Below are 26,367 nucleotides of genomic sequence, written 5' to 3'. Positions count from 1 at the left end.
ATATAAGGAAAGCAATAGGGAAACCATAGCACTTATAACTATAGTTATCCAGTGATCCATTAGCTTTCCTAGGAACACAATCATACATGGCGTTCCTATCTTTCAAAACTGCCCGCATCACACATCTAGTTCTTTGCCACAACACTTTCCCAAAAGCAAACTTCTTCATCTCAGCAAAATTGGAATCAACCATGGCAAAGAATGAGTTGTCAACACGAGTCTCAGTTTGAGTCCCGAACAAAAAATTGGCTAACAAATGAACAATAGCCAACTTAACGACAACCTCATCACCTTTCTTCTTCAAGTTTTTATCATTGAATGCACATGCAACCTCCTCTTTCCTAAGCTTTTCTTCCTTCCTGGGTTTACCTTCGTACAATGGAAAAAGAGATTTCCTAAGCCCTAAATCAGCCTCTTTGAACATCCCGAAGTCAACACTGCCCACACATTTCAAACCAGTAATCAGGGGAAACTCACTGATTGAGAACCTAACTAATGTGCCACCCAAGTTAAACCAAAACTCGGATTCTTCATTTTTTTGATAAACCTCCCGAAGCAAAACACTATGAAATAACTGTGCCTGAAATGTAATATCAGGCATATCCAAAAAGTGACCAAAAGGAGTTCTTCGAAACATTGCTTTTTGTTTCGAACTTAAAACTGCCTTAATCTCACTAATAACAGACGGCTTATTCCACTGTTGGACTTTACTTCCAAAACGCCTGTCAGGTTTAATTCTGAAATGCGCATCCTAAAAACAAACATGAGAATCAATTACACACTGATAACATAACAGTAAACAGAATAAAGAAACTATGAATAATATGAAGGGGGGAAAACAAACAAGGTAACTAGGTACCTATTATAAAACAATAAATGTAAACAACTAACTCGGTACCTATAAATCCAACAAAAAAATATAAAAAATAAAATAAAAAGAAAAGTGGAAAACATACAGAAAAATGAAAAGTTAACATTAAACTAAACAAAAATTATACAATAAAATCAACACAAAAGTAACTAGGGACCACATGATAACACATTACAAGACACTAAAACTTAAGAAACATAATAATACGATTAAACCATACAAACTAAACAGGAACCACAGAAAGAAAAGCAAGGCCAAACACATATAAACTATTAACTTTAAAAAAAAAAACACTAAACATCAACAATTAACTAGGAACCTAAAAAAACAAAAAAAAATTATAAAAAAAGAAACAGTAAGGGCATAACATAGATAACAGGGAAACTTAAAAACATTAAAATAACAACAAATGATAAAAGTAAATCAATTGAAAAAAACTAGGGACCACATGAGAACACATGACAAAAAAAACTAAACATAATCATACACTCAAACCATATCAAAGAAACAAAGCACCACAAACAGAAAACAATACCTCTAGAATGCACTTTGAACTTTGTTTTATATGCATGTTTTTCTAGTTACCTAGTTACTTTGAACTTTGATAAATGTCGAACTGGCAATGTATGAAATCAGTAGTATACATCAAGGAGTATGAGCAAGTTTTATCATTATTTAATTGACAAAACCACACACAAACACACATTAAGATATTTATATATATATATATATAAACATGCTCTAAACTTGAAGTTACAGCAAGTTAGAGCCAGTTTCATCATAATCTAATATAAAGATGAAGGCATATGATATTAATCATATATGTGGGAATTACAAATATCATATAAGATTTCCCTCAAGGGAAAGATGCAGCAAAAAAGAAAAACATACATATACACATAGGAAAAAAAAAATCAAGGTAACTAGGTACCTTAACTCTACTCTGACGATCTTTCTTTATCCCAGCAGCAGTTCTCTTGATCCTTGAAGAACCCTTAACTTGAGGGGAAGAACGCAAACAGCCATCAACACTTGTTGATGAAGAACCAACATTACCTCCCTTAAAAAACATAAATATAAATACAAAAATTGAAAATATGAACAATGAAAACAACATACAAATAAATATACGATTCCAACTCAAAAAAACAAAAATCAAACTAACAACCAAACCAAAACACTGAAAGAAACACGATACCTTAACGTTAGCTCCTTCATTGTCGGCAGGAACCGTCGGAGTTCGAGGAGAACGGCGCATTCCGACAACGATCAAGAAAATTCACCAAAGTTTCTGAAAAATGCAGTCGACCAAACTCCTAAACAACAACTACGATGACCGAAAACAACTCCAATCACACCAAAATACTCATCAACAAACCCCGATCACCAAACCCAAATCGCATGCAAACATCTGAAGAAAAAAAAAGAAAAAACGCTCGGGAAACAAAGGGAAAAAAACTGATCGGAAAAGGTAAAGTAAAAGAAAACTACCTTTGTAAAATTTTAAAAAATTACATAAAATAAAATTACCTAACTACCCCTGGAATTAAAAAATAATCATTAGAAACAATATATGGCATAATAAGACATCTTAACAAAAATATGGGAAAAAAAACCACAAAAGTGATAAAAAAGTATAAAAAGCCATACAAAAGTTAAGATGAAAAAAAAAGCCATATTTTTTAAAATATCAATTAAAAGTCTATATAAAATGTAATTTCCACTTTATTTATTATTATTTTAAATTTATGTTTGGGCTGTGTGGGCCAGATTTTGTAAAGGATCGAATTGGTTTTGATATTTGTGTTTTTTTATATAATTTAAAACTGTATTTAAAAATATATATAGCTTTAGATTTTTTTTGTTAAATTAAAGTTTCGAATTAAAAAAATATCTTTTTAAATTATTTAATTTTAAAATGCAGTTGTTGAAAAAAATCTAGTATTAAATATTTATCGACCATATAACAAATATATCACTAATTTTTCAAACAAAAAAAAATTACAAATATAATATTCAGTTATTCTATTTATTTATTTTAACACATATTACGACCTCTAGTTATTTATTTAAGTATATAGTTCAATAATTCTGCTTTATGTAGTTTTTTTTTCATATTATTTATATTCTTGAGATTAATGTTTTTTATTAATGGTATTGATTTTTTTATAAAAAAAATAATACATTATTGTGTATCTTCTTACATGTGTTATTTACTAAGCATGTTCTAACAATTGATAAAAAAATCTTACAGTAATTTTAATTTTAAAATAATATTTTAAAAAATTAAATTAATATATTCAAATTATAACTAATATTTTAAAATTATTATTTTGAAAATGAATTTTAATCGGGAATTAAATTACCACAGCTTTTAACTGAGTAAAAAATGAGCTCTCATACATATTTTTTGTTTTATTAATTATATAAAATATATATTTTAGAAAGAGGGGCAGAGAAAGAACTAGTTATCTTTACTCTCGACTCTGCCCAACAAAGAGATAAAGAGAAATAATGTTAGCAGCGACCGCATCAACCACGGCATCCAAGCTTTACTGCTCGAGCTCCGACCACTGGCGGCTAAGGACACCAAACAAGGCCATGGCTTCCACAAAGCTAGCCCCACTTCCACTGCCATTTTCTCGGCACTCATTTGAGACCACGCCCAAAGGCTCCTCCTTCGTCAGAGCTCTAAAAGAAGAGAAAGATACCAATGACAGCGCTTTCGCCTCTAAGGTCTCTCTCTCTTCTGTAGCAAGTTTCTTAGATTACCCATTGCCCAGATGAGATTAGATGAGTTTGTTTCTACTATTCTTTCTTGACATGAACCATAACATGAAATGGAATTTCATGGCATGGCATGGCATTTGATTTGTTGTTTACAGGAGGATTTGGCTTATTTGGGGAGATTGGCAACTGGGTCTATCGTAGGTGCTGGTGTAATCAAGTATGGAAGCGTAGTTTTCCCAGATATAACCAGACCCAACCTCACGGAGGCTCTATTCATCATACTTTCTCCTGTTATTATAGCTGTTTTGCTTCTAATCAATCAAAGTCGCAAAGAAGAACCAAGCTAGAAACTTTTTTCTTTTAAACTCTCTTACGAACTCATTCTGTAATGGATATTGGAGTAAAAATAAAAAACTTGCCTCGTGTATTATGTCTCTATTCAAAATTTGAATGCATATCAAACTATGAATGCAGAGCAGATGGCTATTTAGTATTACTTCGCTTGTTGGGTTTCTAAGATTTACAAGTTACAAAGACATAAAAAAAAATTATCTGCCACTGCAGTCCTTAGAGACCCAGGGCAGAAAGGTCAGCCTCCGTTAGGTGGGGGGAGCCGTTGTCTGTTCGAATTCACCGAATGAAAATCCCAGCCTAGAGGTTGTCTTTCAGCCATTTTAGAGCTCCATTTGCAACAGAGCTGCCAAATAGGAGAATACATGGGATATGAGGGTACGTATTAGATTTTATGTTATGGGGAATACAAGACTTGCTTGCATATAATCAGAGCACAAATAAGAAAGTATATGTCAAAGGAGAGAAGTTATTACCCAGCAAAGTCCTTTAGCTTCTGCAAAATGTCATCCTGATCTCCTGATTCCTCTGTTTTCTCTTCGACGCTCTCGACTGGACTTTCTGTACTCTTAGCTACAGAAACAAAACATAATATGAAATCCACACAAACCCAAGTACAGAGCTACTACAATCATGTTACTTACTACTAACTGGCCGAGGTTGTTGGCGAGTTCTTGGGCGGCTGGCATTGGTATTTTTCAGTAAAGCTAGTTCTTCAAGCAATTCGCGCTCCTTGGAACTGTAAATATAGGAAAGGAAATATGAAAGAGAAAACTTTAATTCAAGTTTACAATCAACTCTTCCATCTGCACTCGTGTGATATCATTTTGCTAAATTTATTTCTTGAGTGAATTTCGAGCTACGCATCTAGAAGTTGTTTTCATAACAATAGCCCAGTTCAAGCATCGTAAGTTTAAATACTCCCTTCAACTTCATCACATTCCCAACATTCTCTCTAATCCTTGAGCAGAAGAAATCAAAGAGAACCCATAACAAGAGAGGGAAGGAAAGCTTATGCTATACCTAATACGATTTGGAATGGCAACCTTGATTGTAAATAGATGATCACCACGTATTGATGGTCTGTTCAATTTTGGTGCACCTTTCTTTGACAAAACGAGAGTATCCCCAGGTTGGGTACCTGGTGGAATTTGAAGTTCAGTCATTCCTTCAACCGTCTTCACCTGATAAAACGCCAGAATTCCATCAACAGGTTGCATGCAAAGTACCGATGAGACATTACACTTAGCATTGCTATCTTCTACTTATATAAAATGGCTCAGAATAAAAATACTATACCATACCTTAACGACAGTCCCCAAGATGGCATCAAGATAACTGATAGATATTGTGGAATTGAGGTTTATCCCATCTCTTTGAATTCCTGCTATCTCTTCCACGTCAAGATATACAAAAAGATCTCCAGGAGGGCCCCTGATGAAATGCAAAGTTAAAATAGCTTCTGAACCATGTAACTAAGTGACATCTTTTGAAATTACAAAATGCACAACAAATTGATGTTAAGTAGTTTAGAAATCCTATAAAAAATGACAAAGTTAAGTGGAAATTGACTATATGAAATTGGCATCTACATTAACTATTAAACCAGTAGACACTCAACCCCAAAGAAAAAGTGGAACATTCTTCTTCAATCACTCACATAATAATTACAACAAGGAAAGTTAACCACATACCCTTTTGGTCCAACATCACCCTCTCCAGCAACTCTCAGAATACTGCCAGTACTAACGCCAGGTGGAATTTTAACTTTAATATTTTTCTTCACCCGAATGCGTCCTTCGCCTGAACATTTTCGACAGTATTCTGAAATGACCTCACCATCTCCACTACAAGTTGGACATACAGAAACCTATAGTTTGCAGGGGAAAAAAACTGTTAGATCATTATCTCCACCACAGATTGTCATACAGAAAACTTACATTAACAGAAGAAAACTAAGATTGTAAAATAAATGGTAAAAACGGATGTGACTGAGCAAGTATCAACATATAAAATAACGATCCATCCAACCAGGTGGGACCCAAAATTAACACAAGTCAACTAATCTCGATATGAGAGCCTATAATGCAGAGACATGTCCAGATATATGGGAAAAAATAGCGATGCATTACCTGGGAAAACATTCCAAAAGGAGTTTGCTCAGTTCTCATAACTTGACCCCTCCCACCACAAGTTGAACATATCCTATTTTTGGAGCCTAGTTTTGCTCCAGTTCCAGTGCAAGCTTCACATGTTTCCAGATGAGAAAGTTCGAATTCTTTCTCTGCTCCAAAAATAGCCTCCGCAAATTCTAAAGAGATGTCATATCTGCACATATTTGAATCATGCGTCAAATAATTATCAAAAAGAGAATTTAATTTGATACACGAGGATGACTAAATAAAAGGAAAAGGCACATATTTTTCAAGGATGACTAAATTAATGGAAAAGGTGCATATTTTTCAACCAGTTATGGAATATATCAGATTGCAAACTAGAAGATGTGCAACAAAAGAATTATTCTTGGAAGTTGCAAAAATATTATGATACGTTTTGAACAGTTCCAATGGGATATATGTTATATGATATAATGTAAGATTGACAGAGACAATTAAACTACACTAGTCTTTTTTTCAATTGCATATATCATGAGCAATTCTTTGACACCCTCAAGTTGCTATTTATAGAACCATCCAAATCAACATTCTCACAATAGTAGATGATATTCACAGCAACAGATGAAACTTAAAATTCCTTTCTCATGACTATTCACAGAAAATGAACGTTATTATTGTAAAGATTTTATAACTCACCGTATATCTTGACCCTTAGTAACAGTGCTACGACGGCGTGTTCCAAATCCACCTTGGTCCATACCAGGGAACCCACCCATGCTTGGTCCAAAAAATGTCTCGAATAAATCAAATGGATTAGTCTGCCAACATGTGAGGAAAAGAAATCAGAATAAGCTTAGCTATAGTACTCAATATAATCAAGCTAATTATGAGGGGGCCTACACAGTTTCATAGTTTCTGGTACACCTAATTTTTACTCTTTAACGTAAAAAATAAAAAATGTTTGCCACTCAAGTAAAAAAAAAAAAAAAAGAGCTTTCTAGGAGAGAAATATGTAACTGAACCATGAAACTAAGAGGGAAGTTCCAATCCTTTGCATTAGACGCCCAATTACAGTGATTAAGTTTTGCTCAAACATATTCGCTCTAGTAACTGTCACTAGTCTGATTTAAGGCAACTAAATAACATGCACATCCAACAAGAACATGAAATACCGTATAGGCACTTGATCCTCCTCCTACTGTGCTCTTAACTCCAGCTTCTCCATATTGATCATATAAAGCTCGTTTTTTATCATCTGATAGCACCTGATAGCGTTGTACTTCAGAATTCAAAAGACGATATCATAAATGTGAAAAGAAAAGAAAAGAAAATTAGGGAGGAGGTGAAGAGAGTAGACTGCATTAATCTCTTTGAAGTTATTCTTTTTTTTTTTTGAAAAAAAAAAAACCAAACAAACAAACAAATAACGCATGGAAGGTCAGATTGCATACCTCATATGCAGTACTGATTTCTTTAAACTTCTCAGTTGCTCCGGGTTGCTTGTTGACATCAGGATGGTACTTGAAAGCAAAAGAACATGTGGAAGATCAGATTGACATTATGTATTCTTCATGTACTATTAGTTATTGAAATAATAGAACTGAACCGGATTTTTTTGTGTAAGATATGACAGCAATTAGCACTGGAAAATGCCTTACCTACCAAACAAGGATTTTTATACAATAAGTGTTCTGTGTGTGTCTAAGATGAAAACATAAAAAACTATACAAAGGTCAATATATTAAATTTTGAAAGGTTATATAAAACTTGGATGCCAATTACCTAAGTTACATTACATTATTAGACAAATAAATTACTGATCTTGGAGACAATGAACTTCAATAAGGCGAGAACCTCTCTAAGCTATCACAAAGAAAGAAAAAAAATGAAATCCCAACTAAACACACCCTACGAAATGTTCCATTCAACATGTAAAAAGCGAGCCAAATACACTAAAGCTGTTTGCAATCTAGTATGTGTTACAGATCCTAAATTCATTTAGCTCTCGTTATTTTTTATTGTATCAATCAAACTTGACAATAAGTGATTGTTATGCACTGCTTTACTTCGTTATAAAGAATACGACATTAAATTGATAGGACCCATGGCAAAAAAACAAAAGATTGGATAAATGCTGTGGGTAATTTAATTTCTGAAATATAAAAACACGAAATGAACATCAGTACCTGGCGAGCTAACCTTCGATAAGCAGCCTTAATTTCCTTGCCAGAGGCAGATTTCGGAACACCGAGAGTGGCATAATAGTCCCCCGAAGCAGTAATCACGGACCCAAATCCACTTTTAGCACAGAGCCTTCTTGTATAAAGCTTCGAATGGGGCGAACAAGAATGAAGGGAAATTAAGCTTTTGTGCGACAAGAACGAAGAAGAGGAAGAGGAAAAGAGAGAAGTTGTTGGTGAGGTAACAAGGCGAGGGCGGTCGGAGACAAAGCTGAGTGAAGATGAAGGAAGGATTGAGAAAGAGATGGCGGCGGCGGCGGCCATTGAAGCGCCGGGAAATGCCGCTGGTCTCTAAGTGTTTGATACAAGTTCTATGAGAGTGAGAATGAGAAGAAACAGTCCCTAAAAAGTTTCATATTAGTTCGGGCTTCGGGAGAGAAAATGAAAAAAAAGGTTATTGGCCTTTTACGGATGGAAGAAGGGAATGGAGAGAGAGAGAAGAGAAAGATGCAACCAAAAGATGTGTTGTGTGGTGCGACTTTATACAACACGTTTTTGTTTTAATACAACTTCTTTTCCTTTTATTTTTTATTTTTCATAATATGTATTCAATTTTACTTTTTGCCAACTTGGTTCGCCAAATTAATAATTAGTTGCTATTTTTAACCAAATATTTACTTTTATTATTTATTAAAAGAACATGCGATACTAAAACTGATGATGAATATTACCGTTGGTGTTGTGATCTTCTGATTTATTCATATATTCTTAGTTTTTTTTTCGTTTGATCATCATAGGTTTCTTTTTTATAGTAATTAATATATTTCTTAAGGTCCCAACTCCCACCTATCTAAGTAATATTTTAAGTATCAAAAAAATATTGCATATTGGAATTTAGGGTCATAACTCTCGATTGTACTAAGTTTTTTATTTCTTTCTTTTTTCTCTGTTTATAATTTAACGGTGGGATACATTCACTAATATTCCAATGCCCAATCAATCTAAGAAAGCAAATTGTTTCCTTCGTAGTCTGTTTTTTTTTTCTTTCGTACTCTGTTTAAACACAAAAAAAAAATTGCTACTCACTTCTAAAGTGATTCAAGGTTCAGTTTCAATAATTGTAAGCTTTACTGGTTGATTGAAAAAGAAAAAAGAAAAATCAATATACCAAAATCTTCTACAATCTTGCAAACAAAACGGGTGTAAGATGTTGTATGTAGCTCACTAAAATGAGGATAATGAAAATTAATATCATTGTCGTCAAATTTAGCTCCAACGTGATTTTTTTTTTCAATTTAGTATTAATAAAAACCCTCTTGAAATTTGTATAAATAAATAATAATAATTTCACAATAATAGATAAGATACAACACATCTCACCAAATATAACAGGAAAGAAGAATCTACTCATGCAACTTCGAAACTGGTCGACAAATTTGGCTGATTACTATAACATTCCACACGAAAGTGAAGGGTGTGGGGATGATTGAGTGAGCCTTTCAAGCGTCGGCCTTGAACTGGGGATTTTGGTTAAAAGACATAAAGACAGAGCCTCAATCTACATTCGCTACACACTTAACAGACACAATGTGAAAGGAGGGTTGGGCAGGCAGGGCAGCATTCATTCTACTGACGAAAACGATAAAGACTTGGATTTCTTAATTAGAAGACATCAGGATGGAACCGTCCGGGAATGGAGTTGCTCTGCTGAGCTTGCTTTAAATGCATTGTCAGGGCATAGTTGTTCACCTGCGCCACCAGAATCACAAAAAAAAAGGGGTATTAGTTAGTTAGCTAGTATGCAGTACGCCTATCGAGATCTCACAAGACATTTTTTTTACGTTTGCTACAGTCTATAGCACATGTGGTGTGACTTGAGTGGGACTAAATGAGATTCGAGACTTTGAGTTTGATTGCGTTTCATATTATGGAAATTATTTTATTCCACAACTTTAGCACTATGATAAAAGAAATTTGATGTGCAACCAAATTATTCACTATTTGGTTCCGACCACAACAGGACAAAAATGGTTGAGGTTGAGTAAAATAAGTGGTAAGTTTTCATTCTGAGTTCTGACCTCGAGAGTTCTCAACTGCTCTTGATACTGAGACACCAACTGCTTCAACTGCTGCAATTCTTGATTCTTGTCTTCATATTGCTTTTGGCGTTCATGTTGGATAGCCACAGCGTGTTTCAGAATTGTATTCTCCCTTATAAGTCCATCAAGTTGTTCCTTCAGCAGCATATTTTCCTGCATTTATAGAAAACCATAATTAAAATTTGTGAATGGCAATGCTTATAACCAATATAACGTAGTATATAATTCGTAACTAGACTTTACATAATACTTACGGTTTGATACATTGGTTTTCACCATTAAACATCACCTGAAAGTTTCTCCTTGACATCTCAAAATGTCAAAACCAACCTCTCAAAGAAACTTGTTGAACATCCTATAACAGCTACGATAAGAAAATGTGCAAGTGTGAGTACAAACAAGATATTCACCTTTTGAAAAGTTTGGGCCGCCTCAGCACCAGCACGGGCACTTATGGATTTCTCTAAAATCTCAAGTACCCTAGAAGCACGGGCTCTCGCATCATCAGGACTGGTGGCATTCATCATTTCACTGACGAACAAGCTAACCCATTCTGCACCGTCCACAGGAAGTTGAGCTGACAGAGTTTCAGAAACAGCAACACCTCCATCATTGACACCTGCTACAACTTCGCATAAAAATATGAGATACTTACATATCAGACAATTAAAGCAGAAGCAAGAATATTTTTTATTTTTTTTTAAAAAAAACAGCAAATAACTTGATGCGTCTAAGAATCTCACAACGTTATTCTAATGTGTTTGAAAAACGATGCACTCTGATAAACGAAAACCCTTTACAGTACACCAAGCATCTCCAACCTTCACTCAAAAGGAAAAAATAAATATCACCTTTCTCCACAGGTGCATCTGGTATCTCGGTAGAATCTGGGTTCTTCTCTGATCGTAGGCAAAGATCGCGCAGGCTCTGGATGGCAGCGTCTAAGTCATTTCCGCACTCTTCCAAGGCTCTCTCAAGAAGCTGAAAGGTAAATTAAGTAATTATGAGTCTCCATAAGAATTATATCAACTACACAAATTAATTTGAATGCTAAGGCAAAGCCATTTCCAAGCTCCCCAAAAATGAATACATATATATAAATAATAACGTGAATAGAAAGAAAAGAATGATTTCTTCGGTTCACAGTAGCGAATTCCAAAGAAATGATTCAATCATTCAAATTAAAATTAAAAGATTAAATACATCCCCAAATTTTATTTAGGTTGCCATGAAAATGAATCCATACATATTCGAGCAGCAAATGACAAAAAATCCTAAATTCGACGACACTTAAAATGCAAAACTTTTTTTATGGTACCCGTTTCATCATAAAAAACCGATAGAGCAAGTCAATCACTAAATTAATCTGGTAAAATAAATAGAATAGTAATTGTACATATATAAAACAATGTTAAACTGCAAAAGATCTTCAGATGCCTTCTTCTCATCAACTTTCTCAACAGCCAAACAGATTGACATGTAATAAAAAACCATACAGATTCATATACAAAACCACACCACTTCCACGGTAAAATCATAATCCAAACACAAAACTGAGAGGGAGGGAGACAATACCTGGGCGTCCATGTTAGGAAAGACGGCCTGTAGTTGATCAAGGAGCGAAGGGGCCGAGAAGCGAATGGGAGAGGTTGAAGAAGAGCAACGTAGCCTCTTGGAAAGAGGAGGCGATGGAGGAAGATCTTCGAAGAAGGATCTCTTACTTCCGCACACAGCTGCAGACATCGTTCAATCTCAGACAAACTTTTCGGTCCTTCTTCTTCTCCTTTCTCTCTTTCTTCCTCTTACCCTTTCCAATCCCAATCGCCCAGAGCACCGATCCGATTAACCAGAACAATATAATTAGGGTTAGGGTTTTGGAAGAAGAAGAAGAAGAAGAAGATGACGAGGTGAGGTTTTCGTTCAGGGTTTGGGTTTTCTTTGGGGTTAGGTCTCCTCTCAGTTTTCCCCTTCTTTTTTTTTAAGTCTGCGCTAGTAAAGCATTGGTTGGTGTTTCGTGCTTTTTATATTTGAGCGGTGATGAGATGAGGTAGAGGGTAGATGGCAGTGTATGCCACGCGCATATAAGCACGTAGACATTAGTATATCAGACAGGTCAAAGTGCCACGTCAGTCTCCAAGAAACTTGTGTGGACCCTATAGATAATATAATATATTTTTGAAACAATGATGGGTGTGTGATTAAAATGTGTATTTTTTTTGCCCCAAAAAAAAATGTTTATTTTTTGAAAGAATGCATCTGAAATAATAATTTAAATTTTAGGGGTATTCTTTTTTGAGGCATCAATTTTGCTTTTGAGTGGTGTTTTTTTCGTGGTCGTTGATATGAAAATGAATGGACCAATTTGATTGAAAAATCGGTCCATTCATCTTATATTGAACGCTAATGTGTGTCTCATTGTATATTGGTACTTAATATTTTTTTTTTCCTTTTATCAACAAAAAAAAGCATGTACATAGGAACTATGTTAAATGAAAATGTATGCAATAATAGTTTTCTAATTTTGAGGTTATTTTATACTCAAGTAGAAAAAAAAAAAGGGAGATGAGGATAAACCACATAATTAAAATGAAATTTTAAAAGGTTTATTGAGATTTCTTCTAGTCAAGTGGAGGGAGGGGTAGGTGCGGCAAGTACTCCTTAATCTGAAGTGAAGTTCAACCATTGTTCTTGGTAGTGAAGATCGACGTCAATTAACAATACTAAAAAAAAAAATACAGGGAGTGATTATAATACATTTCATTGTTTTGCAACATCGTTATATTTTTTTTCTATTTTGGTACCTGAATAGTTATAATTTCAATTTTTTTTATATGATGATGTACATTATACCTATCTAGAACATCTTATAAAAATTCTGAATAAATGATGGTAATAAGACAGAGTCTAAACTGTCTATTGCACGCGTGCCTGTTTTTTTGTGTACGCGTGTAAAATTTGACCGTTTAAACTCTGTTTTTGATTTCGTAAACTATTCAGAATTTCTTGAAAATTTGCAAGAGATTCTAAATACTTATAATGTACACCGTCATATAAAAAAATTTGGGATTATATCTATCAAAATACCAAAAATAAAATATGATGCACCAGTATTGTAAAAATAAAAAAAAAGTTGTAGTCGCTCCCAAAAAAATATATCCCTTAGAATCATTTCTCCTTGAAAATCGCAAATGGAAGAGCTAAAAATCTAATCCCTCCGCACCATTTTTCAGGTTGTGTCTTCATTTTGGTCTCGGTATGCTACTTGTGGACCAAGACTTCATATTTTGCAAACAATTTTTTTTTTAAATATGCTTACTTTTACACTAATTCTGTAGGAGTTAATTCTGCGTGGCCGATTAAAGTTTATTATTTTTATTCCTAACCAAAAAATAAACCGACAACTCAGATCACTCCATACAATATCAAATCAACGACCATGATAGAAGTCTCAGAGCGAGAAAAAATATAATTACCACATATAAGAAGTCCCCTTAAATTTTATATCCAAAAATTGATTTTTTTTAAAATGCGATTGGGTGTCGTGTTCGAATTTTAAAAAGCCCTATTTATGATTAGTTAGTAATCCTTGAATCCAAGAGTAGGAAAATATTTGTTGAGACAACGATTTGAATGTTTTAGCTTTAAATTTTTAATACAATATTTAGATTTCGTGTCTTAAAATACTCAACTAATTAGTATACAACTGTTTTTAAATTACAAACCAATGAGCCCCTAAGTTTTTTTTTCCACTAAAACAACTATAGTGGATTAATCGGTTACCAAGTTTACATTTATTTTTTTGTTAACTACAACGGTAATAATCTTGACATTTATATGTGTCAAAGATTTTTTTTCTTTCTTCTAAAAAAGTTCTATTTGCGTTTTTTAAGCTATAATTTGTTTGGTTAATTAATTAAAATAACGGTAATTGAATGCAAACAGAATAAAAATTATAAACTATCGGTATAATTTGTATGCATCACTATATTTCCATACTTATAACTAAAGTGAACTAGATATATATGATCACTAAATTAAATTTCTTCAAGAAAAAAAAAGCAAGGGTCATCCTTTTCAAAAACTAATAATAAACAAAGTAATCACTACTAGATAATATGATATTCATTACAAAATATTCGAACAGATTTCATTTTTTTTAAGGAAAACTTCATAAATCTGTTACAAAATACCTTTTTTCACATAACTATTAGAACAACACAATGTTGTTCCACTAGACAATATATTACCTATGAAGTGACGACCAAAATAGAGTTCTTCTTCTGAAAAGAACAAGATTTCTGATAATTCAAGGTATGCGAGGACTTTGGCTTTGGTCACATGATGATCAAGAGGCCTTAAAGGGCACCACCGAGACTGGACCCTTTTCTTGCCTATGGTTCACTGCAAACTGGTGAATCGTATCTTGAATTTCCTCAAACGCTACTAAGAACTCTGCTGCATCAATGGGGCTCAATACCTTCTTTAACACCAACTCCAATGCCTTGAACCTATAATAACATAAATGAACAAATCTATGTTTATAGTGTTCTAAATAAGCTTGATATATAGTTCTCAGTGAGAGAAGTAGTAGTAAGTTCACCTGAGTTTTTGGGCTTTAGTGATAACCCGTTCAATATTCTTGAACACAGATTGAACACAAGTCAAGGCACCAGCTCCACCTGGTTTAATGTTCATGGGGCCAAAGGGAAGGTGAAGAATACAAGTGGCTTGAATCTCAGCCATCTCCTCATCGATTATTGTCTCTTCAATGCGAATGTCATTAATGAGCTGTGACAAGAGCTGTTCGGCGCCAGGAGAATCGGAACCGCAGAATGAGGATGGTGATGACGAAGATGATGGCAACGATGTGGATGAGCGGACAAGGACACGCACAAGGTCTAAAATGGCAGAGGGTCGCCAATCTCCTAGCCATGACATAGCAGCCAGTTCATATGTTGGAGCCCATTTAGGCATGAGGATTTGGGAGATGTCCTTGAGTCGGTTTGGGACCATGGCTCGGTTGTAGTGGGCATGGAAGCTGCTCAATTGTTCTTCTATTAGTTCCTCAAGTTCCCACCTTGCCTTTAGCTGCTTCTCTAGTCTTGCAGCTCTGTTCTTTTGTTCTTGCCTCCATTGGCCATACTTCTCCCAGGAGACCTCTTCACTTGGTAGTCCACATTTACAGATTTACTGTCAGCAACAGAATCAACCCATCCAATGTATATATAAACATATATGTATTCATTCATATACAAAGTCAATATGCGTTATAGAAAAATAGCACATGCACATGTATAAGAATTAGAGTTTGTATGCCAATCTGATTGGGTGGTATATAAGCTAGGTACCCTTTTGAAATGGCATGATTAGTCAATTGGGTTCTTGGACATATACTATTATGGCCACAATTATGTGTCTATGCAAATGGGTTGTTAATAATTTTTCCAAAATGAAATTAAAAACCATAATATTCTTCATTCTTTAACATTTTCAGAAATGGGTATTCTTTAACACTTCTGGGTTTTACCTCGTTTGGTTGAATCTCGTTTATACAGGTTAATGCAGTCGAGTATCTCTGCTAAGCAATCACTCTCATCGTCACAATCTTCTTCTGTACTTAACGTCAACCCATTTTCTTTTCTTTGTCCATAGTCATTCTCTTCAAAGTGCTTCCTGAAAAAGTTTGACTTCTCATCATATACAAAAATAATAATAAAAAAAGAAGAAGAAAACTTGAGAAAAAAGTTCCACCAAACAAGAAAAAAACAAAATAAAGTATGATTATGATTGTTTTTCCGGCAAGAAAAGAAACGATAAGAATCTTTAAGAACTTTTGAAAAAATCCCACATTTCCTCATATTTGATCTTTCTAAAATAAAAAGTAATAATGGATGAGAGAGCTCACATTGCACTCATTCTTTTGGTTCCTTCCTATGGCAGCTTTGTAGTTGAACTTGAAGGCATTCTTTAACTATTTTCCCGTCGTCTTCCTTCAAGCCGGGAAAACTGAGCTTGTGTAAAAGAGCGGAAAAGAATTAAGTCAGATATAAACGTTGTTGAGAATACAAGTTAAACAGTAAGGTTAATTTGGTCATTTCGGTGAGCACCTAAACGTGGGCTGATTTAATGGGTCAGTTCTGTGATTGGGCTTTTGGCCTATCCTGTGTGAATTGGGCCCATCTTGAACAATTGGGCTTTATCTGAACAAGAAGAATGAAAAAGACAACATGAGATGTAGTCCTTTTGAAAAATGACAAGAAACTGAATAAATCAGGTAAGAACGACAATATATATTTTTAGGGGTGTGTGGCGAGAACGACAATAACTTTGAAAGACAACAAAAAAGCATATAAACGACAACACAGCAGAAAACGACAATAATATGTGAATTAAGAAAACCACAACCAACAACCGACAGTAAATTTAAAACAACAATGGGCAGAACGTTCAGAACCCTCCATTCTACCTTAAAATCTACCCAAGAAAAATTATAACAACAAAACACGATCTGATTGAAAACTACAATAATCTTAATACAATAGTCAATTCCAGGTTACAAGAACGTAGCAGATTAACTAACAAGTCAAGTAAGAACTTACTATAACCGAGATCGGAGTTGCATTAGAATCGAGTAAAAACATAGTATAGACATATGGATATAAATATATTATATATAATATTTAAATGTATATGTTATATTATATACTACATTACAAAATCTAAGCCAATTATACATTTTTAGCATACCACAATCTATATTCCATATCATAAATACTAAGAACAAGTATAGATCCCGTGAACACATAAATGCACATAAAAATTTATTGCAAGTGTCCTCCATTTCTCGTGAACCTAATAACTAACTCTCTTCGTTCTCTTCACCAACCATTAATATATATTACATATAAATATACACACACCCCTCATTACTCCCTCCTACACACTCAAAAAAATGGCTCAAATTTTCTCGACACCCAAACAAACTTATCTCTCATTCTTTCTCTTTCTCCTTTCATTTCTTCCACTTTCTAGGCCATTCACCGTCATCATGTCCGACTCGGGCGTGCCGTCGGCTTTAATAGATGGACCCCAAACCGGGTTTTCCATGAACAGCAACGACGGAGCCCGAACCGACCCGAAAGAGCAAGAAGCGGTGTACGACATCATGAGGGCTACCGGCAACGACTGGGCCACTGACATACCCGACGTCTGCCGTGGCCGGTGGCACGGCATTGAGTGTATGCCAGACAAGGACAATGTCTTTCACGTCGTTTCGTTGTCGTTCGGTGCCTTATCAGACGATACGGCGTTCCCCACTTGTGACCCGACCCGTTCTCATATCTCACCCTCCGTCACCAAGCTTCCACACCTTCGAACCCTTTTCTTCTACCGTTGTTTGACCAATAAGCCTCAACCCATTCCCTCGTTCTTGGGTCAGTTGGGTCCAACGCTTCAGACCTTGGTGCTCAGAGAAAACGGGCACGTGGGTCACATCCCTACTGAATTGGGTAACTTGACCCGGTTAAGAGTTCTTGATCTCCATAAAAATAACTTCAACGGGTCAATTCCGGACTCTCTGAACCGAGTCACCGGTTTATGGTCGTTAGATTTGAGCGCGAATAGATTAACCGGTTTGATACCCAACTTCAGCTTCCCTGTGTTGAGTATAATCGATTTGAGCCAAAATCTTCTTGTGGGTTCGATTCCTTCTGGGATAACAACTTGTCGTTCGTTGATAAAGATCGATTTTAGCCGAAATCGATTGACGGGTTCAATACCCGACTCGATAGATAACTTGAAAGATCTTACTCTTATCGATTTAAGCTACAACCATCTCACGGGTCCTCCAATACCAGGCTCGCTTAAGAGCTTAGTTTCTCTCCAAGCTTTGATTCTCAAAGGGAATCCAATGGGGTCGGAAACGATTCCCGGTGATGGGTTCGAGGGAATGAAGAGTTTAATGGTGTTGATTCTATCAAACATGAACTTGCGTGGTCCAATCCCTGCTTCGCTTGGCCACTTGCCAAATCTTCGAGTACTTCATCTTGATGGAAACCACTTCAACGGTTCGATTCCCACAAGTTTGAAAGAGCTGAAAGGTATAAGTGAGCTGAGATTAAACGACAATTGGCTAAGTGGGGAAGTTCCATTTGGGAGAGAATTGGTTTGGAGAATGAGAAAGAAGCTAAGGCTTTACAACAACTCAGGGCTCTGTTTTAGTGGGAATAGTGGTCTCGATGACTATTTGGATTCGTCGTTTAATTCTGGTATCGGTCTGTGTGACATGCCCAAACCCGGTTCGGGTAGAACGGTTCAACATATGTTTACTACTCAGCTTGACTCAGCTAACGTATCATATAGTACAGTTCATCAAGTCTCTATTCGTGCTTTGTTGCTTCAGATAGTTATATCTTTCATTCTTGTGCTTTTGTTGTAAGAAGATTGGATTGTAACTATAACACACACCGGCTGTACACTCTAGTGTTTTTCTTTAGATGTCTTACAAGTATGTTATAATATTTTTTTGTAGGTACAAGTATGTTCATCATTTTTTATTTCAAAAAGATATTTAAATAAATCCAATCACGTTAGTACACGTGTACACATAAAAAGCCACATAAGCCATTCATTGAAATTGTCCAAATAAGCTAAGAGGTAGCTGCGATGACAAAGTTACCTCCTATAAACAAAGGGTTTATCAATTTTAGAGAGCTTGATTTTTGTAAGGCCACCATCTCTAGTGTCAAATATGACAAAAAAAAAAAGAGTTAAATGTTTACTATTACTCTAATGCACAATATACAAATTAAATAAAAAATATTAATTATTATTAATGATGAAATATTTGTTAAAAATATACACAAATTTTTTTTCTTTATTCTTTTATTATCCAAAATATAATAATATAATAAATAAAAAACGTAAAATTCATAATAATTAGTGTCATTATGGTAAATAAAAAAAGTAATTTAACTTATGCTGTATTTTATATTAAGTTTGGTACAACTTTTAACACATAACAAATTTGATATACATTGTTCTAAAATATCACATATTTATCATATCACTATATTTGGACTAAAAAAAATGAAAACAAATTATATATTCTCAATAAATATTAAATAATCATTAATAATAATTATTTTTTTATTTAATTTGTATCTTGTGACTTGGAGCATAATTACAAATAGTAAGCTAAATATAATATTAACTTATTTTTTGTCCTAAATTTAACATAAAATTTACATTATACACTAAAGATGGTGTAAGAATACACTCTCATGAGATACTTTGATAAATACTATAATTGTGGACTAACCCAATTTTAGACCAAGTTAAAACAATATGAGCACATGCTCGCTTTATATCTTTTTTTTTTTAACTAATTGTTGACTAAAGCCTCCTTCAGCATATCCCATACCAAATTTATATATTATACAAATACTAAAACCTGTAAAAGTAATAAAAAAAAATTCCGTAAAAAAATTATTTTTAATATAAAAAATGGTGCTGTTAATTTATTTAAATTATTCGTTTCTATAATCCTCAATCAAACAAAAGAAATGTAGGCCTGACTACTTGGGTCAAGCTCGTTTAAAAAAAATAAGAGAGTCAAGCTCTTATGGGCTAGCGGTTTTCCATATTGGGCTGTTTGAGGAAGGTTTTGTCTAATTCAATTAGAATTTTTTGGGCTTTCCAAGCCCACTTCCTTGTACGGATAGTCAAAGTAACATATCTTAGTACATGATTAGAGGCGGCAAAACAGGGTTGAGACGATAATAAGATTCGAAACTCGCACTTGATAGGTTTGGATTTACCATAAATGAGTTTTTGTCATTTTTGGGTTGACTGATATAACTCGTTTAACAAAGAGGAAATTACACCAAATATGTAAATTTTTTATAACCTTTGAAAAATATGGTAGTTTTTTTTTTGAAAGTTTTTTATGGCATATTTTTTTTATTTACATTTTTATGTGAGTTTTTTTCCCATATATTTGTAAAACTTTATTTGTATACCATATTTTATCTTTTATACTTATTTTTTATTATTTTGAGATTATTTTTATAATTTTAATCTATTCGTGTTAATTTTTATTATTTATATTTGATAAAATATTTTAATCTATTTCTTCCTTGACCTGCCACACAGAGAGAGACTGACAAAGGACCACTCAGACTCCATGACAACTTAATAAAACAATTTAATTAAACTTAAAGTCTAAAATGAAAATCAATTTGTGATTCCTTTTCCACGTTTCTTTCTTGTATGCCTTTTCCTCTTCTTCTTCTTCTTCTTGCATCGTCAATATTGCAGCAAGCTCCAAGGCAGATGTCGATCCCCGTCGACGGGCAAGCAGAGGCGCTCAGGCATGGTCATGGTATCGTGATGCTCGCGATGCAAAAATCTGGGGAGGTTGGCGAAGGGCAAGGCTAGATCTGGGGCTGGAGCTTATCATATACTCAGAAAGAAGAACTTCACTGAGTACTGGAGACATCTTCAGCTACTGGTTTTGGTTGTTAGTATCATCTAGCTAAGATTAGATTAGATCTATCTGTGGAAAAAATATGTATATATATATATATGTATATATTGAACTGAGTAAAAAGAAAGGAATTTTAATGGAGGTTTTGTGAAGAGGATGGGGGATGAATTAAACTACTGAAGAATGAGGAGAAGAAAAAATGGCTGAGAGGCTCAAAGCTTAGTAGGAAGATATGGTAACTGGTTACAGCAAGGTTTGAAAAAAAAATCAAAATCTAAAAAAAAAACCAATTGCTATGGTACCTGGTTACTTAGTAAAGTGTAAAAACAAAATTAAATCTAAACAAAAGAATCTAAATTAATCGTTATCGTAACTGGTTACTCATAGGTCTAAAAAAAATCAGATATGAATAAAATGAATCAGGCGTCATGGTACCTGGTTACTTAAACAGATTTGGAAAAAAAAAACTGATATGAAAAAAAATAAACTAAATTGATCTTGAAGGTAACTGGTTACAACTAGGTCTGAAAAAAAAACGAAAAAAAAAAACAGAGACAGTTGCGGTGGTAACCAGTTACTTAGCCAGACTTGGAAAAAAATGAGATTCAAACAAAAAATCTAAACTGACCATGATCATAACCGGTTACAGCGATGTTTGAAAAAAAAATCAAATCTAAAAAAAAGAACCAATTGCCATGGTACCTGGTTACTTAGTTAGGTGTGAAAACAAAATCAAATCTAAACAAAATAATCTAAATAAATCGTTATTGTAACTAGTTACAGTTAGGTCTAAAAAAATCATATATGAATAAAATGAATCAGGTGTCATGGTACCTGGTTACTAAAACAGATTTGGAAAAAAAAAACCCAGAAAAATAAAATATGAAAGAAAAAATCAGATATGAATCAAATGAATTAGATGTCATGGTACCTGGTTATTTAAACAGATTTGGAAGAAGAAAAAAAACCCAGAAAAATCAAATATGCAATACAAAAAAGAATAAGAAAGACGGAAGAAGAAGAAGAAGAAAGAATTGAGAAGAAGAAAAAGAAGATGTATATATATATAGAAAGATCTTTTGATTTTGATTCAACTTTAAGTCTGGGACTATTGGAATCATCAACTTGAAGTTATACTCAAATCTGAATATAAGTGGGAGAGGAAAAAAAAAGAGAGAGTTGTTCAGAAATTGGACCAATATTCTCTTTCTTGGCACGTTTCACCTTCAGTTTCTCAGATTGGACCTGAACAATTTCAAGCTCCACGCATGAGGAGGAAGAGGAAGAAGAACAAGACGAAGAAGGTGACCTCTTCATACCTTTCTCTCTCTTACTTTTCCTCTCACTTTCCCCGAAAATTAAACAAGAGAAAAAGAAAATCAAAGAAAGAAAATAAAATATACAAGTTGAGGAAAGACATGTTGGGTAAGTATATATTTCAATAATCTCACTTTTTCTCCATTAGATTATACAATGAGAGACTAATGGTAGTTGTTAGAAGAAAATAAAAAAACAGTAGAAAAATTCTGGTAATCTAAGTGGTTTACCCAAAACAGAGAGAGTAATTAAGTTTATGGTATTTTTTTTTTATATTTTATGGAATTACCATATTTTAAACTTTTTTTTTCCAAAACTTACCATATTTTGTATAATTATTTTTTTTCCCATAAATTTAGAAACTATATATATTTTTCCAATATTTATGTAAACTACTCTTTAACAAATAGGTCGGGTTTAGGTTCACATGTTTAATATGAAACTGACTGGCTAGTGACCTCTTTAAAATTATACAATTTTATTTATCATATTTTTGTATTTGAAATAAGTGCATAATTTATAAATATGTTAATTTATTTATATTAAATGTGTTAAATGAGTAATAAATATATTATAAATGTGTCATAAACAAGTTAATTAGTTGATAGGTTGACCCAAATTTAATACTATCTTTATATAAACAAGTTACATTATAAACAGGTCGGATTTGATTTTTAGTTTTCAACACGATTAATAAATTGGTCAAGTTTGAATTAAGCATTTTCTTATAATTCAAACGCATCAACACAACACGAACACGACTATTGAACACAAATTGTCACCCTTATAAATGATTCAATCAATACATACCAATCAACTATTACAGTACACCTTTCATATTTAAAAATTATTATTACAAAAGAAATTTATAAATATAAATAGTCAATCATAAGTAAATCATTACATTATTTAGTGTTACTTCGTAGCTAAGAAAGTGGAAGCGCCAATGTTGGTTAAAAAGACGAAGAAAGTGGAAACAAGCCTATCCATCCATATATGATGTATATGATAGCAAAGTATTCTTAGAACACAATTCTCATAATTGAAGACTAAAATTAGTAGTAGTACTTTTATTCTACACAACTACATAAAATAATAATGGTACAGGCAGAAACATTACACCAAGTAATGTGGTACTGTTTTTAAAAAAAAGTAGATTATGTCTGAAATGGATGTAGTTAGTTAAAAAAAACTATTAATTGATATAATATTTTGATATATAATTTTAAGGTACATATTATTATTTTTTTTTAAATCATCTCTCATAACCCTTAGTTTTACTTAAGAAAAACAATGAAAGGGAGTGTAGTATTAGTATCTGACATCAATCATTGTTAGGCCTACCAACCCAAAGAAAGAAACCATTGATGATGCTATTTCAACCACTGGTTTATGCTAATTGGTAAGTGTACTATTTCTTTATATATTTTATATAACTATGGGAGCTGTCATGAGCAGATAGTGTTGTAATATTTCAAGATATATGGAGCCCAATACATTTCTATACAGGAACTTTTTGTCATGTGAATAAATGTGATATATAAATCATGGGGATTTAACAAGTAGATATTTTTTTTTTGGGTAAGACTAAGAAACAAATATTTGATACTGTACCTTTTAACATCAGATTAGTTATTATTATTTAACTAAAACTCTAACGTGGTTTAAAGTTAAAGTTTTTGTGTCTGTCCTCTACTCCTAACCTGTATAATTAAACTAATTATGAGATCTGTCTCTGCTCTTATTTATCTTTTTCCATTAAATAACTGACCTTTTCTCGTTAAATATTTTATAAAAGCTTAATGTGTAAAATGTTGGTCCCATTGGAAGAGAAGACACATTAAAAAAACAGTCTGTATATAAGTATGCATTATGTATATATATAAATATATATATATATACTCTTTTGATAGCATTTTCATCCCCACCATATAATTGGGATCACGTGGAGAGATATATATACAGCAAGACCAAGGCTTTATTCTCCCATTGCTTGTTGGGTCTCCATCCCAAACAATAAAATACAAGTATAATTATATGTATATATATAAATATTTACAACAAGTTACTTACTACCATCATCTTTTTAAATAATGACAATTTGTTTATTTTAAGTGGTAGATTCTTGGGTTCTGTCCCTTTATTTAAAATTACAATTGTTCTTGAGTTACAGTGCAATATGACAAGAAAAAAGACAACAATCACTGTATTTTTTATGTGAGAAAGGGTTATTAATTACTACTTTAAGGTGTAACTAATCAAGAAATTAAATAACATAATAGACTCAATTGAGGGACTATATTGACCTCTAAATTTAATTTAATTATATACATATACACATGTAAAGCTCAAGAAGTTTGGAAAACAATAACTCAAACCTTCTAAGATAAAAATCTATATAATTCCAAAAGTTACTCCATCTATGCCTTTAACCAAAAAAATAAAACATAATGTATGATATTGTAGGATCTTAGAATTTAAATCTAGATGCATGCTTCTTATTATTTTTCTAAACACATAATGAAAATATAGAATAACATGACATACATATGAACATCAGATTCGTAAATTAACATAAACACAAAGATATAGAAACTTACAAATATTCAGCAGAACTGGAACAACTCATTTCTTCAAACTCTCTAACCATTGATTCATTTCTGTAGCAGAGTATTATCAAGAGATTGAACTAGAACAGCAACATAGTCTTCCTCATCAAGCATTTGATCAACCTAAAACTAGTGTTGGCTACTTCTCAACACATGAAATGGAGATCTAGAAGTGAAGAAACATTTGATCAACCTAGAACTAGTGTGGGCTGGTTCTCAACACATGAGATAGAGATCTAAAAGAGAAGAAGTGTGGTCAAGAAATATTAGACTGCCTAGGTTTTCACTTAATCAACTAAAACTGACTTACTTATGAAAACTCTATATATCATATTCCTTACATAGGCAACGTAATGGACTTTACTTTGTTGACCCTGATTTTGGTCAACGACACGGAGTCTAGGAAACGACAAGAAAATGATATAGAGCTTGAAAATAATCTAATGGAAAGATAAAGAACACAAGGATTTATAGTGGTTCGGCCCCAATGATTGGTAATGACCTACGTCCATTTGATACTATTATTAATATTGAACTCCCAAGGTGTGATCAAAGAACAAGGGTTCCTGAGTTTCACGGACCTTAGAAGAAGAAAACAATACAATGATGGATAATAGTAATGTAATTCTCTAAGCAAAAAGATCGATCCCCTTCCTTGAGCTACCTCTTGTGTATTTATAGGCTCAGGAAGAGTTACATGAATTAGGAAATAATATCTATCCTTAATGATCAGATCTGCAGGTCATAATGAAGAGATATTCTCGGATATCATCACAACTGTACAGATTTTTACATAAATAAGCGAATATACGACCAGGCTGGTCGTATATAGAACTTGATCTCTTCGCGTAGAAATAATGATGGTTGATAGGCGAGCCGTATCTTTGCTACGTGTGTGCCACGTGTCAAAAATCCTCGCCACGTCATCAACAAATGATTTATGGATAAATATTTGCCCCCCAAGTTTATTTATTGCGACCAGCAATAAGTAAACTTAGGAAAATAACTTTTCGTATGCCCCACGAAATCTGTCAGAACTCTTGTGCGTTCTTGAAAATAGTGACCTAATCACGTCCAATCATGCCTTTTCAGTTTTCAAGAAATCCTTCTGACAGCTGTTACACTCCCTCATGCCTTGAAAAAGGTAACCCATGATTACCCATTTTCGGCACACATCAGCTCTATAAATAATCCCCACAATCTTCTTTTAACTCTTTACACGCCATCTTTTTGCCAAGAACTCTCAAGAAATATATTTCAAAGCCCTGGAATTTAAGGTTTTTAGACGCTTTGCCGAGGATCTCTTGCCTGCAAACTCAAAGTTCTTCCTTCTCAGAATCTCCAATCTCCACTCAGGTAAACTTTCTTCGACGTTTAACCCTTTGAGATGTCATGCATGATGCTTCTGTGCTCTGAAACTTTTTTGTGTTCTTGGGTAGAAATTTGTGAAGATTTTTCATATACCGTTTGATGCTTGATAGGGTAATGTACTTTTGCTTTATATAAGTTAGGAATCAGTTTGATAGTCGAGATCATGGATTTATGGCGTAAAATCAAAGTAAAAATTCGATTTTTAGGCTAGCTGAAAAACTGGATTTTTCTCGCCC

General features: G+C 33.6%; 5 protein-coding genes across 8 annotated transcripts; 2 read left to right on the top strand and 3 right to left on the bottom strand.

Moving 5' to 3' along the window:
• Positions 1 to 3,315: 3,315 nt before the first annotated feature.
• On the top strand, positions 3,316 to 4,036 carry LOC133796408 (uncharacterized). Its single transcript, XM_062233903.1, has 2 exons — positions 3,316 to 3,607; positions 3,757 to 4,036. Exons 1-2 carry the CDS (start codon positions 3,386 to 3,388, stop codon positions 3,946 to 3,948), a joined length of 414 nt encoding a protein of 137 aa, XP_062089887.1. The 5' UTR covers positions 3,316 to 3,385; the 3' UTR covers positions 3,949 to 4,036.
• On the bottom strand, positions 4,003 to 8,770 carry LOC133796405 (uncharacterized). 2 transcript variants are annotated; one of them, XM_062233899.1, is made up of 11 exons: positions 8,256 to 8,770; positions 7,521 to 7,589; positions 7,242 to 7,334; positions 6,766 to 6,887; positions 6,085 to 6,280; positions 5,647 to 5,822; positions 5,257 to 5,386; positions 4,976 to 5,136; positions 4,597 to 4,691; positions 4,429 to 4,520; positions 4,003 to 4,298 (listed from the first exon to the last, which is right to left on the bottom strand). In XM_062233899.1, the coding sequence occupies exons 1-10, from the start codon at positions 8,571 to 8,573 to the stop codon at positions 4,459 to 4,461; spliced, it is 1,422 nt and encodes a 473-aa protein (XP_062089883.1). In that variant the 5' UTR covers positions 8,574 to 8,770; the 3' UTR covers positions 4,003 to 4,298; positions 4,429 to 4,458. The 2 variants fall into 2 exon arrangements, with proteins under 2 accessions (XP_062089883.1, XP_062089882.1); XM_062233898.1 differs by having other exon boundaries at positions 4,429 to 4,525; positions 8,256 to 8,769.
• Positions 8,771 to 9,550: 780 nt separating this feature from the next.
• LOC133796406 (uncharacterized) lies at positions 9,551 to 12,352 on the bottom strand. Of its 3 annotated transcripts, none has more exons than XM_062233900.1 (5): positions 11,924 to 12,352; positions 11,200 to 11,329; positions 10,759 to 10,976; positions 10,328 to 10,501; positions 9,551 to 9,998 (listed from the first exon to the last, which is right to left on the bottom strand). In XM_062233900.1, exons 1-5 carry the CDS (start codon positions 12,089 to 12,091, stop codon positions 9,912 to 9,914), a joined length of 777 nt encoding a protein of 258 aa, XP_062089884.1. In that variant the 5' UTR covers positions 12,092 to 12,352; the 3' UTR covers positions 9,551 to 9,911. The 3 variants fall into 3 exon arrangements, with proteins under 3 accessions (XP_062089884.1, XP_062089885.1, XP_062089886.1); XM_062233901.1 differs by having other exon boundaries at positions 10,759 to 10,970; XM_062233902.1 differs by having other exon boundaries at positions 10,759 to 10,967; positions 11,924 to 12,351.
• A 2,081-nt stretch (positions 12,353 to 14,433) lies between these two features.
• On the bottom strand, positions 14,434 to 16,359 carry LOC133793595 (protein DOG1-like 3). The gene is made up of 4 exons (XM_062230908.1): positions 16,254 to 16,359; positions 15,876 to 16,021; positions 14,949 to 15,507; positions 14,434 to 14,856 (listed from the first exon to the last, which is right to left on the bottom strand). Exons 1-4 carry the CDS (start codon positions 16,262 to 16,264, stop codon positions 14,694 to 14,696), a joined length of 879 nt encoding a protein of 292 aa, XP_062086892.1. The 5' UTR covers positions 16,265 to 16,359; the 3' UTR covers positions 14,434 to 14,693.
• A 911-nt stretch (positions 16,360 to 17,270) lies between these two features.
• Positions 17,271 to 18,884, top strand: LOC133796404 (protein TOO MANY MOUTHS). The gene has a single exon (XM_062233897.1). It carries the CDS (start codon positions 17,301 to 17,303, stop codon positions 18,783 to 18,785), a length of 1,485 nt encoding a protein of 494 aa, XP_062089881.1. The 5' UTR covers positions 17,271 to 17,300; the 3' UTR covers positions 18,786 to 18,884.
• Positions 18,885 to 26,367: the final 7,483 nt, after the last annotated feature.

The sequence above is a fragment of the Humulus lupulus genome, chromosome 8 (genome assembly GCF_963169125.1).
Source record: "Humulus lupulus chromosome 8, drHumLupu1.1, whole genome shotgun sequence".
Classification (NCBI taxonomy): domain Eukaryota; kingdom Viridiplantae; phylum Streptophyta; class Magnoliopsida; order Rosales; family Cannabaceae; genus Humulus; species Humulus lupulus.
Note: the sequence above shows the minus strand (reverse complement) of the source record. Positions and strands in the feature narration are given on the sequence as shown.

Bases quoted from the DNA above. Each gene is read 5' to 3' on its own strand.
- LOC133796404 (XM_062233897.1), top strand. From the start codon at position 17,301: ATGGCTCAAATTTTCTCGACACCCAAACAAACTTATCTCTCATTCTTT.
- LOC133793595 (XM_062230908.1), bottom strand. The intron at 15,508-15,875 runs GTAAAACCCAGA...TACCAAGTGAAG, and splicing joins ACGAGATTCAACCAAACGAG to AGGTCTCCTGGGAGAAGTAT. The intron at 14,857-14,948 runs GTGAACTTACTA...ATGTTATTATAG, and splicing joins ACTAAAGCCCAAAAACTCAG to GTTCAAGGCATTGGAGTTGG.
- LOC133796405 (XM_062233898.1), bottom strand. From the start codon at position 8,573: ATGGCCGCCGCCGCCGCCATCTCTTTCTCAATCCTTCCTTCATCTTCA. The intron at 6,888-7,241 runs GTATTTCATGTT...ACATGTTGGCAG, and splicing joins GAGGATCAAGTGCCTATACG to ACTAATCCATTTGATTTATT. The intron at 5,823-6,084 runs GTAATGCATCGC...TGCAAACTATAG, and splicing joins CTTTTGGAATGTTTTCCCAG to GTTTCTGTATGTCCAACTTG.
- LOC133796408 (XM_062233903.1), top strand. From the start codon at position 3,386: ATGTTAGCAGCGACCGCATCAACCACGGCATCCAAGCTTTACTGCTCG. The intron at 3,608-3,756 runs GTCTCTCTCTCT...TGTTGTTTACAG, and splicing joins ACAGCGCTTTCGCCTCTAAG to GAGGATTTGGCTTATTTGGG.
- LOC133796406 (XM_062233900.1), bottom strand. From the start codon at position 12,091: ATGTCTGCAGCTGTGTGCGGAAGTAAGAGATCCTTCTTCGAAGATCTT. The intron at 10,502-10,758 runs GTGAATATCTTG...CTATAAATGCAG, and splicing joins CGGCCCAAACTTTTCAAAAG to GAAAATATGCTGCTGAAGGA. The intron at 9,999-10,327 runs GTCAGAACTCAG...CTGGTGGCGCAG, and splicing joins AGCAGTTGAGAACTCTCGAG to GTGAACAACTATGCCCTGAC.